This window comes from Cydia pomonella, chromosome 5 (genome assembly GCF_033807575.1).
Source record: "Cydia pomonella isolate Wapato2018A chromosome 5, ilCydPomo1, whole genome shotgun sequence".
NCBI classification, from domain to species: Eukaryota; Metazoa; Arthropoda; class Insecta; order Lepidoptera; family Tortricidae; genus Cydia; species Cydia pomonella.
Genome location: NC_084707.1, coordinates 12,528,407 through 12,546,051, shown reverse-complemented (window position 1 = coordinate 12,546,051; position 17,645 = coordinate 12,528,407). Strand labels below are relative to the sequence as shown.

At 37.1% G+C, this 17,645-nt stretch overlaps 2 protein-coding genes across 3 annotated transcripts; both read right to left on the bottom strand.

Annotated features, from left to right (window-relative positions):
- Positions 1–27: 27 nt before the first annotated feature.
- Positions 28–8,751, bottom strand: LOC133517735 (uncharacterized). Of its 2 annotated transcripts, none has more exons than XM_061851118.1 (9): positions 8,243–8,751; positions 7,965–8,065; positions 7,598–7,672; positions 7,244–7,407; positions 6,477–6,678; positions 5,665–5,840; positions 3,844–4,033; positions 2,916–3,131; positions 28–1,205 (listed from the first exon to the last, which is right to left on the bottom strand). In XM_061851118.1, exons 1-9 carry the CDS (start codon positions 8,304–8,306, stop codon positions 966–968), a joined length of 1,428 nt encoding a protein of 475 aa, XP_061707102.1. In that variant the 5' UTR covers positions 8,307–8,751; the 3' UTR covers positions 28–965. The 2 variants fall into 2 exon arrangements, with proteins under 2 accessions (XP_061707102.1, XP_061707104.1); XM_061851120.1 differs by having other exon boundaries at positions 3,844–4,024; positions 8,243–8,748.
- Positions 8,752–9,303: 552 nt separating this feature from the next.
- LOC133517734 (nucleolar protein 10-like) lies at positions 9,304–17,617 on the bottom strand. The gene is made up of 10 exons (XM_061851117.1): positions 17,459–17,617; positions 17,108–17,368; positions 16,892–17,032; positions 15,387–15,595; positions 14,826–15,054; positions 13,898–14,024; positions 11,003–11,171; positions 10,679–10,913; positions 10,226–10,354; positions 9,304–9,778 (listed from the first exon to the last, which is right to left on the bottom strand). The coding sequence occupies exons 1-10, from the start codon at positions 17,522–17,524 to the stop codon at positions 9,353–9,355; spliced, it is 1,992 nt and encodes a 663-aa protein (XP_061707101.1). The 5' UTR covers positions 17,525–17,617; the 3' UTR covers positions 9,304–9,352.
- Between the last annotated feature and the right edge of the window lie 28 nt (positions 17,618–17,645).

The window sequence follows — 17,645 nt, the reverse complement described above, 5'->3', positions numbered from 1 at the left end:
AACAATGTTGATTTAAATAAATGTATGTTTAATTTAATCAAATGCATTTTATTATTTCATTGACATTACAAAACATTAGGTTAAGTTACATTTAATGTACACCAAAACCTTTTGGTCATTTTCAAAAAATATATTCATTCATTCTTTTAAAATTAACAATAATGGAATCCAGCCAGAGGACTCACAATCCATACTAAATCTATTTATTTAACTAGATTTCTAATTTTATAATTAAACATAGGCAAGTCCGAACTCAAACCAGTTCAGAGTATTTCCATTTCAGTCTAGAGAAAGAATTCTACCCTTTTAACCTTTTGGACGCCACGCCTATCATACGCGGCGCGTAATCGTGAACCTTGTCGGTACGCATGAAGGTTGATATTGGGCTGTAGCCGCGCGCGACATATGACGTCTTTGGCGGTCAAAAGGTTAACGCTTAGAATCTTTCATCGAGCGTGCTCGTGTCGTCGCCGGTACGAAGTTACACAAAGTTTTCTCTTATTTATCAGACTGCGGCAAATGAGCTGGATATTATGTGCCTTATATATCAGACGACGGCGGTTAAAAGGTTAAAAATAGCTGATATCATTAACTAAAATAATTTCGGTTAGCTAACCAGACTTGATAAGGTTTGTATATATTATGAAGTGTTCAAAGCCGATAGCGGCTAGCCATAGGTAGCAGTTCTGAATGGCACATCCAGTCAGCAGCAGAAACAGGTAATTGGGCAATATGTTAAAAATTATTAAGAGAATAAGTGTGTAGAGATTTGTTAGAACTTAGAACACGGCCAGCGTAGCCACTTCTGCTGCTGACTGACCAGAGAGAAAAAGAGTGTGATTATGAACAGTAGCCGGAGCTCCCGTAACGCGGTAATCTTATTAAACACACGCTCGCAAGTCTTTAATTCTGATTCTGAGTACCAGTGGGACGTGACCAATAGCAGGATGGCCGTGCCGTTATCGTTATATATAATGGCACATGCCCAGCGAGAACAGCCCAACCAGTGTGATTGTGAGCACTAGCCAGAGATATCGGCCGGCGACAGGATGGTGGAACAACTTGGCGCGCAGTCGCAGAGTCGTGGAATACATGAGCACGGCGGCGACGTCCTCGTGCGGCGTGTCTTGATGCAGGAACGGACGGACGCAGAGCTCGTGGCCTACGCTCTCTGTCCGCCGGCACTCTTTTGAGAGGCGCGCTGCCTGAAAGACGACAAATAATAGCTTTATGTAGAAAGAATATAATTATAATATAATAAGTTTTTGGTACAAGCTTTTATCGCTGACTGTACTTTTCTTTCCACAGGCAACTAATACTCATCGAGACAATTTTAAAGGGTTGGTCTCGGACTGTCTAAAACACAAAATAACAAGTGTAATATTTTGCCTATATCCCTTTTAGTCTACATCGCAAACGGCCTAGAACACAAAATGACTACAATTATTTAGACCTTTATTTATCTACGTATCGTCGATTTACCTTTACGTTAGCGATGTCGACGGAGCCCCGCTACCGCGGGGCTCCTATTACTGTGCGGTTTGGCCTTCGGCCATTAAAAGATAACTAACTAACCTAACCTACCTATAAGTGGTCATTTTGTGTTCTAGACCGTTTGCGATGTAGACTAAAAGGGATATAGGCAAAATATTTCACTAGTAATTTTGCGTTCTAGACGGTCCGAGACCAAAGCAAACCCAAAAACCATTAGGTTGCGTTGTTTTGCACAGAGTTCATATAGCCACCTCCTGTCTCCATCATCAGATCAGCTCGATGGTACCATAATATTGCATTGTCACCCGACTTACATATGTATGCAAATTTTCAGCTTCATCGAAAACCAGGAAGTGGGTCAAATTTAACTTGCAAGATTTGTGCCATACATACTAACAGGACAAGTTAAAGAAAGAAGAAAAAGAAGAAGAAGTTAAAGAAGGAAGAGTTTAGTCTGTATTTTACGCTCTTACGGCCCACTGCCCGAGGTACAAAATACTTGTAGTAGTTCAACAAAATTTAAAACGTTTTCAATTTGAACACAGAGTATTGCAGTTGTATAAATTAGTTTAATTTTTAAATACTGCAACATCAACTGTATTTAATAGGTACACTGTATGTTAACATTTCACGAGCAAGTTTTAAATGTTCCTCTTTATACGGCTGGGCTTTAGCAGGTTACCAAAGATAGACTTGATAATTGTGACCGCGGCCGGCAAAACGTCCCACTTTGTCGCTTGCCATAAGTATGCCTTGACAGGTTATTCGTATAAAGATACAAGCAAATCTCGTCTTTATGGCAAGCGACAAAGTGGGACGTTTTGCCGGCCGCGGTCAAAATTAGTTACCAACAACGAATACTAAAAAACTTAAAGTAGTGCAAATCATCGTAGCCGCAGATTTGACAGCTAAAGTAGATTAATTAAAACGTGGCATACATTTTGTGACTTGATGTTAAAGGACTATGCGTCAAAACGGGCCGAAAACCAACAGAGTTGAGAATTAGGTCATTAGATAGGTATTTATACATATATACTTCATTTCGTTCTATGGACACCAAGCGGAATTCCATTGCAGAATTGATATTTGTATTTTAGTCAAAATGTCATGACCCTTATTACCTAGGCAATAGAGTCCACCGCTGGGCGAGCGCGGCAAATGGCTTGCCGCGCTCGCAGCGGTGCGCGTACATCTACCCTGCAGCAATTAATTTACTTACTTGGGCTATATTGCCTAGGTAATAAGGGTGATGACATTTTGACTAAAATGCAAATAACTTAGTTCTGCAATGGAATTTCGCTTGGTGCCCATTGAACGAAATAAAGGACATAGATCTATCTAATTACCTAACTCTCGTTTCTGTTGGTTTTTGGACCAAGCTCCATTCAAAGTTGCCCATGGTCCTTTGACAAAGTGTGTACCTGTATAAAGGGCACGATAGCCGCCGAGACCCACAACAGCAAGTTGAGCAGACTGATGCCGACGATGGGCTCCGTCTGCGTGTCGACCTTGTCCAGGCTGTACATCCACATGGCGCCCGACGCCACCCACGAGATGTTCACGATCGTGAACAGGCACACCGCCGGCGCCAGGTCGTCGTTCAGATACTTGAGGAGCTTCTGGAACTCTGCGATCTCCTGTAATAATAATGTGTCTCATTACCGCAGGATATGAACAACGACAAGAACATCTTCGGACATTTAAGTAGGATCGTGGTTCAAATGACATTATGTCCTGTGTCCGAAGTTGGTGGTGGGTGAATCACAAGCGAAAACAGCTGCGTGGTGAAAATATGAACTTTCGTGGGACGACATCTTGATACTATTTGGCAGCTGTCAACTGTCAAATAAGCAATATATCCCACACCCACTAGGGCGGCGCCACAGTCATGCACGGAGCGAATAGCACGTCGTTATTTAATGACGAGCAGCGCTTTTTTGTGTTCATTTTTTTGCGTGTTCCGCCAACATAGTCACCACATCTTATAAAACAAAGTCTCCCGCCGCGTCTGTCTGTCTATATGTTTGCGATTAACCCAAAAATTACTGAACGGATTTTTATACGCTATATACTTTGTTAAGTTTATAGGTATCCGTGCGAAACCGGGCCGGGTTGCTACTTTGAAAATTAGTACATTATTGCAGAGGCCGGGAAATGGCAATTCGTGGATGAGTTTCGATTTTTCGAAAAAAGACGAATTCACGAATTGCTGTTCCTGCCGAGGCATATATAGTGCTTTTCTCCAAACATGCGAGGAAATAAAGTAAAATAATCATCAACCGTCACACGAACATGTTCACTTTATTGTAGCATATTGATTTAATGTAATAACGTTGAGTAGGGACTCACTCGCATCCAGTTGAGTGGCGTGGTGGATCTGTTGAGCAGCCGCTCCTTGAGGTACATGAGGTGCGCCTGCAGCAGCTGCGCCTGCAGGCAGTAGCTCGTGATGATGGTCGCCTGCACCATGTCGTGGACCAGCGTGCATGCTACCAGCAGGATCTTCAGGATTAATAGGGTTTGTTTTGAACTGAAAACACTAATATTAATTAGGTACTTGTTTCTCTTCGAAAACGGTCTAAATTGAAAGTTTTATTATTTCACTATATCTTAATATTTACCCACTAAATTTATACTATTTTTATCCGTTACTCATATCGTGGAAATACGAATGTCTTTTGCACCCGTTCCAAAACCGGGGGTAAAACGGTAGAATACTATGGTAATTGTATTTTTTTAGAATGGAGGTAAAATCAGTCTACCAAATAGGTCACAGGGGTACTAACAATATTGAAAAGAATTTGCTCGCTGATTGTTTCGCGACATTTTTTAAAAGAGAACGCATTTACCAGCGTTTAAATCTCGCTTATCTTGTTCCATCGATGAACGCAGGTTGGACAGATGTATGACATTTCGTGCCTTCTTTTTTTTGTGTACCTAGTGTTAAATTGTAATATTATTTATTATTATTTATTTATTTATTTCAAATAACAAATTGCGCCTTACAGCTAATGCCAAACTTGCCAAAGCGGCACAGATTGGAACACATTAACAACATAAAGCATTAACATTATAAAGCAATAACACATGAGCAGCTAAGACACAGGAATTCATAACGGTATAGTACTCTCAGGCATCTCTCTTTCTAATATCCTCTTGCATTCCATTATCACTCGCCCCATCGCACTCACTAACAAATCGCACTGTGGCAGCGCCTCGAGCAGGGAGTTGAGCAGTGCGTGAGCGCGCGCGACCGGCGCCTGCGCGTGCGCCTGCGTGCCCGCCCGCGCGCCGCGCCCCCCGCCCCGCCAGCAGCGGGTGCCGTCGCGCGCGGGTGTATTGGTTAGGTACAAACAGGCGCACACAGACTTCGACAAGTTTTATACTATCAATTTTATTTCTAAAGATTGCTAATATAAACTTGGCTAAGGAGAGCGACCTTCGCAACTGTAAGGAGTCATACCCTAGTTGACCCTGTAAGAACAAGGTGGGGTACATGTAAGGATAATAGACGTATATCCTCTTGTACAAAGCCCTTAGGTACATTTTCTGGACCTGTTCCAACATAAGAATATATTTATTCTCATGCGGACTCCAGACTACAGAATTCGTCTACAGCAAACTCCGGACGAGTGCAGTATAGAGCACGCGAGTGGCGTAAACGCTCAGGGACCCAGAATTACGCAAAACTAATCCGAGCCTCTTGTACGCCGCATCAGTCACTGCGTGAACATGATCGCGAAATGAAAGTGCAGGGTCGAAGAGCACACCTAGATCACGGACGCGGGCCGACCGCGCTATACAAACATCACCGATGGCATACTCGTACTCAATAGGACCACGCGATCGCGAAAAGGTCTCGCACTTACTCGAGTTAAAATATAATTTGTTTTTGAGGCTCCAACGGTAGACCGCGTCGACATCTACCTGTAATTCCTGACAATCCTTCTCGCTTTCGACCGATCTTATTAGCTTTACGTCGTCTGCAAACAAAAGTGCACTTCTAATGGCAAGTCATTTATGAGCAGTACAAAGAGGAATGATCCCAAGTTAGACCCTTGACTAATGCCGGAACGCGAGCCGTAAATCTCGGATATATAGGGTCCGTACTTCACGTTCTGTGTTCGATCGGACAGATAGCTATATAATATAGATTCATATAAAAATTACCTTTCTTCCATCCACCGAAACATAATAGTACCCTCAGCCATCATCAGGTTGACCGAACAGAGCGACAGGCACATCCACAACACACTCAGTATGATGAACGCCCACAGCAGACGTAAGAGCCGCTTTGGGTTGGCAGAGGCCATGCCCTGCTGTGTATACGACGATAGCAGAAATACCTGGAAAATAGATTCAACAAATAAATACTACTCAATGGCGTGTTAATTAATTGGTCAATGCAAGCTCAAATGCTTCAAAAAGTGTAATTTTATGAATTGCTACATTTCCAAGTGAAAAAACATTGGCTACATCGTGTGAAGATTATTGTCGTATGGTTACTCTAACAATTACTAATACAACAATCGAGGTACTTGCAGGTTTTTTTTAATACCACGTCGGTGGCAAACAAGCCTACGGCCCGCCTGATGGTAAGCCGTCACCGTAGCCTATGGACGCCTGCAACTCCAGAGGTGTTAGATGCGCGTTGTCGACCCTTTAAAAACCTGTACACTCCTCCAAAAGGTACTCTGATCAGATCGATCCTTCACAATGTGTTCTGTTTGACTGCCTCGACCCAAGTGAACGAGCCTGTCCAACCTGATCCGTCTCCCCACTACCTACCGTGTTGCCAGTACCTAGTATAATGTTATTTTCCCAACTGCCCCTGTATTTATCGGGGTAATCCAATGTTGCATATTTAAATTAATACTCAACTGCTATCTTTAATGTAAACATAAATAAATCATGACAATCGTTATGGCATTTTTCCGCCATTCTAACTTAACAATTTGTATATAAATGTGAACGAATCTTACCCTTTCCATAAGATTCTGGAGCTGCTCATTATCGGATATTCTAAACAAATAGAGAGCGTAGAGGAACCCCAGGAAGTGCAGTACGCTGGGCCCGACGTACGTCAGCGTCACGTTCCCGTAGCACACTTGCTTGTACGTCTCGTACTCTAGTGAGGACTCCAGCGCCAGCGGCACCAGCTTGTAGCAGAAACCTCGGTCTCGTCTGGAATTAACGAACAACGACATTGTAATAAAAAAGTATATTATATATTTTTTTTACACGACGATGGACACGCTATAAACTGAAAATTCGTAAACTTTGACGGCCTTACAGCCTAATCGGTAGTGACTCTGCCTAAGCAGGAGATCACAGGGTCGAATTCTAGTAAGGATAAGGACATTTATTTATCACAAATATTTGTTCCTGAGTTACGGAAGTTTTCTATGTAAATACTTATATAACTATATCTTATATATACCGTCGACTAGTACACACACACAAGTCTTATTGAGGTTCATCATCATCATACATCGTACGGCCTTACAGGAAGCAAGTGGACGTCGTAGCCCATGGGCGCAGACAAGGTATATCATTGGCTACTTTTTATAAGTATACTGGGGACCACTTAGTATTCGAATTTAAATCTTAAAATTTTGTAATAAGACTTTTTCATGCACATCTATTAAAGAGTAAAGATAGGTACCTATTTGAATTACATACTCGTAAAGTGGGTTAGAAAAAGTCGTATAGATAAGTATTTAAAATTATATAATTTTGTAAACCTTACCTGAAACATGCCATATACTGAAGAATGTATCCTAAACACATAAATACTGCAACTTGCGCAGAATGGAAGTGTGACAAACATATGGAGACTCTTGAGGAATTCGAGGAATCGACGACTGGACGCAATCCCATTATTGTTAAAAGCTTAAGATACGGAAGCAATATCTGAAATTAAAACAATATTATGTTAAATAAGGATTCTACGAATACTTTAGTTATTAATATAATACTTGGCTAGTTTCTGTAAAAATCAAATTTCTCCCTATGAAATGTCAAAACGGTGTCCAAATGTTTCTATAAATAACAACATACATTTAGATCTACAGGTAAGAAATTAGAAATGATAATTACTAACCTTAGATTTACAATAGTGTAGAATAGCAGACGTACTCATATACTCAGTATCTGGAGATTCAGTTATTTCACCGATCTGAAATAATTATATCGTGTAAAATAAATCAAACCCTACAACAGGTACTATTTTATGGAAACGCCCCTAAAAGTAGTACGTTAGATATCAACACTGAAGAATAGCTGCTTACATCTTGCATTTTCATTGAAGCTACGCACTCAAGCTCAATTAAAAAAAACTGAACTGAAATTAAAATGGACTTGAACCAGGAAGACATTAAAACTCGATAAAGCGTTGAGTGCAAAGAAAAAGTGTCGTTAAACAGCGTAATTATATGGTATGGTAGATGCACATAGTATACTTGACTCACGTCAACACTGTTGGCGTCCAGGCTGGACCTCGTGGATCTCTCCATCGCGGGCTCCTCCAGCTTGTCTCGCCCCAGCACATGGCTGTCCAGTAGATCACTCGCTACGAAATCGTTTGAAAATTTCACATTATCCAGTTTATTGCCCATATCTACACTTTAATTACCATTGTGCATATTATGCGAATAGATAACTTTAACATTATAATAACAGGGTAGTCACTCATTGTGGCGACAAACAAGCTTCAACATTTAATTAAACGAAGGTAATTGTAACTTACCGCTGCCATAAGATCCATTATTATTGTGCATCATATGGTACTTGTGAGCTATTAAGTCAGTCATTACATTTATTTATTATGTAACATTGTCTCTTTCTCACTGAGAAAATATCAAATATTAAAAAAGGATGCAACAAACGAAGCACTTGTTAATTGTTTATAACGTCAAAATAATGCACTTAAATGCAGCGGTGCACAACCTTTATGTTACATTTGAGTACGTAAATGTAAAAACAAAAGTTAAAGGTCAGAAATCAGAAGCAAATCAGACTAATTTTCTTAATTAAGTGTCATATTAAATGGCTGTGAAATAGTACTTAATTCGAAGTTTTTACTTACATCTGGGTTGATTTATATTCTAATATTTACAGTAGCGGCAAAAAAACAATCATATTGCTATTTTAAGGCATTCATTCGTAAATTCGTGAAATTAGACTTTATGTCAATTTAACAATGATTGTATCATCATCATCACGACCATATTTATATATGCCACGTCAGCACAATGCCGATGCGGAACCCTAGGTTGATCGAACTGTCGATTTGTTATGTTATTGTAAATTTCATCGAAATCGCTAAAGCGGTTTTTGAGAAGATACCAAAAAAATCATAAAAATGTATCTGAAAAATATGATAGATTATTTGCCGCTAGATACTGTAGATATTGAGATATGTCACGTCTTTTCTGGAAGTATCAAGTTGGATTTGGTATTGAATACAATAATACCTATTTAATACATATATCCAAATTGGATTAATAATCATACAATACAACACTACTATTATATGTATTTGTATAGACGTCATCAAAAGACTAATAAATTAAAAATAAAACCAAAGGTTTTGTATCAAGGTTGAACTCTGATAACCCTAAAGAGATAAATATGGAGAAAGAATGCAATCTGTTTTTATGAAACGCCCAGAGTCCCAGACGGTACTTAAATATCTTCGTTAGAATTTTAGCCAACAACATTGCAGATTTTAATCACTGATAATAACTCATTCTAAAAATAGTACAATCATGTAAGTGATTTAAGTCCCTAAATAGAAAAAAAAACAAGTTCAACATATTAAATTTATTAAAGTCGTCCTTGCAACATGATACCTATTCTACATTTTAGGTAGCTTCTTTTTCATTAAATATCCTGTTCTTCTAACAATCTGTTTCCTCTCCTGATAGTGTTTCTTAATTTTCTTTTGTGCTTCCGATTCTGATTTCTTGCCTCTCATTGTGAACTTCATCTCTCTGTTTCCTCCTGTACCGGCGACCGTTGCTGAGAAGGTCTCCTTTGCTAATCGATCTCCTAAGCTGGCCTTGTTGACTTTTGTGATTGTTTTGATATTAGTTGTTTTCGGTGTTTCACTGAATTCGTATACCTTTTCCTTGTGTTTTGTTTCGTCATCTTCGTGTTGGTGTTTCTTTCTGATTATCTTGTGTTGTTTCTTCACTTCTTTCACCCACGTGCGGTCGTCGTCCGAACTTTCGTCGCTAGACTGATAAAGCTCCTTATCTGAGTCTTTGTCCTCCGGTTCATCCTAAATAAAACATTATTTTATAATACATTACACATTATTGATGACAACGAATTAAGGCTAAAAGGAAACACTACCATAAGTCATTGTTACAGACTAAAAATATTTTAATAAAGACTTAATTATTATTATGTACATGTGAATAACCGAATCGATTTAATAGTAAGTAAAATCTAAAACTTTTTACTGTATTCCATTCTCTTTTTACCCGACTGCGTCAGCTTTTTCAAAAATATTTGTATGCAGTCGGGTTTTTTTTTGTTTAATAATAAATCCTTTCGTTTAAGCCCATATCTAAAGAAATATTGCAAAAAATATTTTTGTATATTGGTTTTCTTTGTTACGTTAAAAAAATCGAAGAAAATAAATTAAAACTTAATAACTACACAAGTAGATTTAAATTTCCCTAGCCAACATTTTGTGTGGTGGGCGTTACGAATATATACATACCTCCATAGGCTCAACTTCTGCTGTTTTAGGTTTCGTTTTATCCTTATCCAGCCTGGATAGCACCGGATTCAGTAATCTGTACTCTTCAGCTGACTTGTCCACTTCAAAGTCAGGATTTTCAAACATAGCCTGGAAGTCAAATAATGAGCATTATATTGATGGTTTCGTGATGTTACGACAACCATACTTAAAATAGGTCCTTACGCTTACTAATGTCTAGATCTATGGGTAGCAAATACCTAGTTATTTACTTACATACAAGTATTAGCCCCCGATACTGGGGCCTAGTGTTAATCAAATATGTATAGTAACACGCTGATAACTAACTGAGCTTGCTACGCTCGCTTGAATTAATTTCATCAGTGTTATTATACATTTAGTTACGGGAAAGGTATTGTCCTTTTTTTCAAATTATTTAAAAATGCTATGTAATTGTAATATAATAAAACTTGCCTTGAAACGGTTATCTTTAAGAAGATTGGATGGGTTCTTCTTCTTTCTACCTTCATCCTCCATAAGTCTGGACGCCAACTCCCTATTGACTTTAGGTAAGTTGTCTTCAATTTTAATTCTTGATGGCCTGTCCTGTTCGATTTTCTCTCTAATTTTACGTTTCTTGTATTCTTCAAACGCAAATGGATCTGCTATTGACTTGGCTCTCTTGTAAAGTCGCACATCAACAAAGTATCTAAAATGTGTCCAATGTTTAATAAAACTCCTAAATAACATAAGTTTTATGCAGTTGATTTCGAATCATAATTTATTAAAAAAACTTACCCATGCATGTATGCCCTCAAAAGATTTGTGCCAAGAAGATGGTCCAATCCCAAAGACTCCAGTTCTTGTTTGGTCACGAATTTGTAATCATCATAGACAGTCTGTTTTCCTTCTCCCTCTAATTCGTCTGTCAAGTTATCTAGGAATGCACACCATCTTGGAGCAGGGCCTACGTTTAAAAAAGTTAGATATGAGAAAATTGAAAACATAACATAAATAAAATTTCGACGTTCAGTGCAGGATAACACACATAAAAATTCGTTGTCAGAGAGCGATTCTTATTTTCTTGTGTAAGAAACTCAATATCAAAGGATATTTGCCTGACTAGTCAAATCAGTTCCTTTTTTTTTTTCAAACTATCTTAATGATTAGCCACTATAGAATTTAAACGAAAAACAGAACAAGTGATGTCACGGTCGAAGTACATACCAACTCTACATTTATATCTGATTAATTAAAAAGAAATAAACAATTTATTCGGAACAAACACAACAACAGCTCAACTTCTAAGGCATGTTTTAATCTAATAAAACATGTCATCGAAAACCTTGACAATAGACTACCCATAGTAGCGGTTTTGTTAGATATGACAAAAGCATTTGATTTTGTGAACCATAAGATATTAATGAGTAAACTATTTAGATATGGAATAAGGGGTCTTGCTTATGACTGGCTTATTAGTTATCTCAGTGACAGACAGCAGTGTGTAGAAATCATGAGAATTACTAGTCATAACAGATTGGCATATAGATCTAACTACAAGCTAAATCCTACCGGCGTACCTCAAGGAAGTATATTAGGTCCATTGCTATTCCTTCTTTATATTAACGACCTGCCAGATGCAACGAATCACAAATGTATATTGTTCGCGGATGATACTACCTTACTTATAAATTGTAATGATGTTTTAACATTTGAATACGAAATAAATCAAGCCATAAATGACATAATTAATTGGATGAAAGATAATAATTTGAGCATTAACTTGGAAAAGACTAAATTTATACAATTTTTGACACGTAAAAGTAAAACGACTAATTTAAATATATCATATAATAATCAATCAATTGAAGAGGTAAGGTCTGCGACATTTTTGGGAATAACATTGGACTGCTTGTGTAACTGGAAGAGTCATATTGATAATTTGCGCATGCGACTCGACCGTTTTGTGTATGTCTTGTATCGGTTACGAAATGTTGTCTCAGAAGAAGCAGCCCTTTCTGCGTATCACGGTTATGTGGCATCAATATTGCGATACGGACTCATACTTTGGGGAAACTCGACGGATGCTGAAATCATTTTTAAAATACAAAAAAAATGCATTCGCACTTTATGTGGAGCCGATTTCTTAGACCACTGTAAACCACTTTACCAATCCAAACGTATACTGCCACTTCCATGTTTGTATGTGTTTGAAATGTGTTTATTTGTAAAGAAAAATATAGAACTGTTTGATGTAAGAGTCACTAACTCTAAGAGAGGGACACATAGGATTAAGTTAAACTTACCAAAAACCAATCTAGCATTATCACGGCAAAATTCATACTGTATGGCTATTAAAATATATAATATTCTCTCTGATACTTTTAAAGAAATGCCTTTTAATATTTTTAAGAAGAAATTATTTAATTATTTAATTGATAATTGTTATTATTCTGTTAATGAATTCATTACCAAATGTAAATTGTAATATTAAATTATTCCGCCAATGGTATTATTTATTTATTTATTTATTTTATTTAAAACCTTATTTGTAATTCATTATTACTTGCATGAATTGCATGACATTGTAATGTTTATCGTAGTATGTAAGGTTAGGTTTATATCTTGTACATAGTTAATTTAGTTAGTAAGTAAAAAACAATATTTGTACGCCAATCATGGCAAAACAAGGATCGGTCAAAACCAAAAATGTAACACCCAACGATATACGCTTGTTTGTCTCAAATAAACATTCATTCATTCATTCATTCATTCAACATAATACATATAAAACTTAAAATCTAAATCTAAAAATAAATAAAACTAATCTTAAAATAAATAATTAAAAACTATCCCCCTGCGGCGTGGTGCCGTAGATGCTGGCAGCATTTCCTCGTTGTATCGCAATACTTATTCTCTGTGCGAGGAAGCTGCCAGCTTACGATCACCGGTAGCGTCTGCTAATTTTTTGGCTAAATCCTTGAATAGTGTAGACGCATTCGGACCCCACGGGCCAAGGGTCTCGACGCCAAAAGGTACGAAATCGTATTCGGGGCCGAGACCCCTATATTTGATCTTTTTTAATTTTTCGGCTGCCTCTGCCGCCGCGCCAGCTTTTGCAGTTGTGCCGTGGAGATGAGACGGGGCTAGGGTGTCTACACATGTGGCGTCCCACTCCAACACCCGTCCCATCTTCCACGGAATTAGTGACATTCCGTCCAGTCTCTTACCATCGTCTCTTACAATACCAGCAGGCTCGAGAAGAGCTGGCACGTTCAAAAGAAATTGTGTCAAAAAATAACTGCTGTTCTAGATTTTTCTAATATTTTTCTGGTGCTTTATTTTGGACATCGTGTTAAGAAATTTATTTTACAGTACATATGGTGCTACTTTACCGCACTAGTGCGAAAATTAGCATATTACGTTACTGTGTCGAACATTTAAAGGGCCATATGTACTGTAAAACGTTGTACGATACATGTGCGAATAGGTAATTCGCAACTCGTGTCGATTTAAAACGCTCCCTTCGGTCGTGTTTTAATGTATCGCCACTTGTTTCGAGTTTCCTATTTTTCGCACTTGTATCGTAATGTACTATTGAATACAGGCAACATCTCTATTCGGCTATTCCATATATCTGCTGTTGACTGTGCGCGACATGTCTATTTTATGATAATGTGAAGTCTAATTTACCTAGTGATGGAATGTAGTAAACTTGCATCTTCTGATCTTCCACTGCCATCATACTTAGTCCAGTATTGGGAATGATGCAGAGGTCATTAAAGTCAGCTGATGATTCAATGCTTGTATATTGCTTGCCCTTGAACAAAAATGTACTAATTAGATAGTAAAAATTGCATAGTTGTAAAATTTTAAGATCCAGATTCTAAAAAGATAAACCTGGGTTTGTCTAGTCTAATTTTTTTTTTTTATATATATATTTGATTTTCTATCTAGATAATAATTATTAGAAATATATCCCATTGCTCTAATTATAAAATGGAAGTGCCTCTTTAACTTTGCTCAACCCGTTACCATCAAGATGTCGTCTCTTTGACTTCCCCAATCCAAGTGAACGAGTCTGTACAACACTCTCCTTAGCTTCCGCTTACCCCTACCACTTCCTAACTAACGTGTTGCCAGGTAAGTCATGAAACATTACCCATTACTCTCACATTAATTTAGGTATTATCGGAATGTTGCCAACGTAAAACTCATATTTGCTTACACTATTTAGTATTATTATTAAGAAATCATGACATTATCATAAAATCTAGAATAATAATATTGGGAAGGGTGTCGTACCCCTATGAACGCCACGCCTATCGTATGCGGCGCGTCATTGTAAGACTTGTCGGAATGCTCAATGGTTAATAGTTTGTTATAGCCGCGGGCATCAGTTGACGTATTTAGCGGTCAAAGGGTTAAATATTAAATTTATTCTGTTTTAAACTGTGTTATTAAGGACGAATACAAATGTATTCAAAGCTATGTGACAATAACAAACTAGATTTTTATTTCCTATACTTATGTTTAAATTTTTTGTACGTCAATTTCTTTACATTTGTATTTATTGTATACAAACTTGTATATTAAATGATTTCATTATTCAGCAACTTACAGTATTCTTATCCCATATTTTAACAACAGTAGAATCCATTGAATACACATATTCCTTAGATTCATGGAACTGTATATTTTTAATTGGCAGGCCATTCATGTGATCCTTGACTAAAAGAGGCTTGCTGGATCTGATGTCGTACAGAAGGACATGGCCAGTGCTTGTCCCTACTCCCATTCTCAGTGGTCCATCAAATCTTACGGATGTAATGACAGGTAAACTTTCATTTCTGAAAACAGAACAACATTCAAGTTAACTATCTAGGTCCAAGACAAAAATCACCTTGATTAAAATTTATTTGCAAGTTAGATAAATTTTTGGAAGCAATTTTTTCACAGGAAGACATTGGTGACAAATGTACACTTTAGTGTTAGTTCTACTGTATATATACATTCTTATGTGCATCTCATTACATTTAGGCAAATATTTGGTATTTATAGGGTTCTATAAAAACCTGGAATGTTGCAATGTGTAATTTTCAATGTATTTTTAATATTATTGAATATATTTTGATATAATACATTATATCAATCATATAAAATAACTCTGTAGTGGTTATACCTGTATTCCGAGTCTGTGCAATGTAAGGCACAGTCCAGTATGCCCTGCCTGGACTTTGTTCGTGGATCCCAAGCCTCCACATGCCCACTCTCTGTGCCCACCACAAGCAAGCCATGATCTTCACTAACTGCTGAACAATTTATTTCATGGGCTTTTGTAACATATGGTGCCAAGAACTGGCCAACTTCTAAGTTTAATCTGTAAATTTCCTAAAATAAAAAATAGGATTATACTTGCAGTAAAACTAAGTGGTGAGTCAGGTCATAATGCCGTCTCTTTCACTCTTGGTTGGTCTTAACAAGTGTAAAGGAGATAACATTATGATCTCAGTCGCCAGTTAGTATTTGTGGCAAATGGTGGTTACGGTGGTGGGCTAAGTAAGGTCCGAAAAGGATTTTATGTGGTCCTTTCAAAGAAAACAAAAAACCACTTCATATGGCCAGCAAAATAATAAAAAAGCATTATGCTGCAATTCTGGCCCTCTGAAATTTAAACTTTCTGGCCTCTCATGAAGGAAGTTTTCCCACCACTGGATTAGTAAATAACAAAATCACATATATAATATATTGTTAAAACCGAATGTTGTACCTGACTGTTAGGGGCATTCCACAAAAAGGTCTACTTTGGCAACTACCTTAATAACCTGCACAAATCTGATATATAACTGTTGAATTTAAAGCTAAGTTATCATACCAAATAATGACTTCTTAGCTTCGTGAGAAGTGTTAAAAAATTGTCACATACCTGACACCTTTCTGGAAAGCCCCTGAACATAAAATTAATCAATCAATCAATCATTTATTTATTTATTTGCAAAAATACAGTAACATAAGGTGTTAGGACTATTCAGGTACAATGTGTATTTTGCTTGCAAGCAAGCGTGCAAATATAATGTGTCAAATCTAAGCATTGAAAAATAACAAAATTGAAATTAAGACATTAGCATAAATAGTTAGAGAATTAGAAAAATTAGGAAAAAGTCAGTCAGTCGCCATAGAATAATAAAAATAATATTACCTAATTATTCACACACATACAAGCAAAAACAATACCATTTAATAGTCTAGCTAGAGTAAGATATAAACTTTAGGTGAACAAAATGGAATAGTCACTTACAGATCAAAAACAATAACTAAAATAATAAAAGAACAAATTGGGGCTGGACAGACCACATGATGAGAGAAAACCTGGATAAATGGACAAAGGACCTTGTAGAGTGGTGCCCTACATATAATAAAAAGTTGAGATGGTCAGATGATTTAAGTAGAATTGGACGAGGTAAATGGATGCAAACTGCGAGGAAAGAAATAAATGGAAAGCAATGGAGGAAACCTATGTCAAAGGATGAGTTAAAGTTATGAAACCAAATTAAAGTAACTGAAAACTTCAATAACAAAGTCTAATGATATATTTACACACATACATGTAAAAACAATACCAATTTTAATAGTCTAGCTAAAGTATGACATAAACTTTTGGTGAAAAAAATGGAATAGTTCACTTACAGATGATGCTCCAACAACAAAGAGATCACATGAGGGTCGATGATAAGCAATGTCTCTGCCAAATTTGGGAACCCTCAATCTGTAATGGCGACCATGCCCAACATGAAATTCTACATATCTGTCACATTGTAAGAAGACAATCTGAAATAGAAATAAGTAATTAATATTCATATATTTAAGAATATAAAACACTGCCAATAGTATACAGAAACATACCTTCGTATAGTCATCACTCAATATTTCAAATGTAACCACTTCAGAATCAAGACAGCGCTCAAACTTCAGAGATAAATTATTGACATCAAAACATTTTATTCTTGGTTTATAAATGCCTGTTGCCATTATATATTGTCCATCTTTAGATGCCCTTATGCTGGTACTGACACCTGGCATATCGAACTCTTGGATGAGTTCGATTCTTCTTCGAAGGTCTACATTTTTTTTCAGTAACGCTCGCTTCTTTCGTTCAGTTAACCACTGAAAGAACAGCAAAATGTGCACAAATAAATACCATGATTTGCGTGTGCTTGTTTCCAATCACATTAACAACATCTTCAGTAAACTTACATCTGGTAAAGATTTTCCAGCGCTAAGATTGAAAATCTTAACATTATCAATTTCAAGCACTTGCATTTTTTATAAGTATTATTATATTTTTATTTCTACTTTAGGTTACACGGCATGACCATGTTTATACTTCCTTCATCTGTCACTGTCATAAATACAGACAAATACTGTACACACTGTTTGAAAT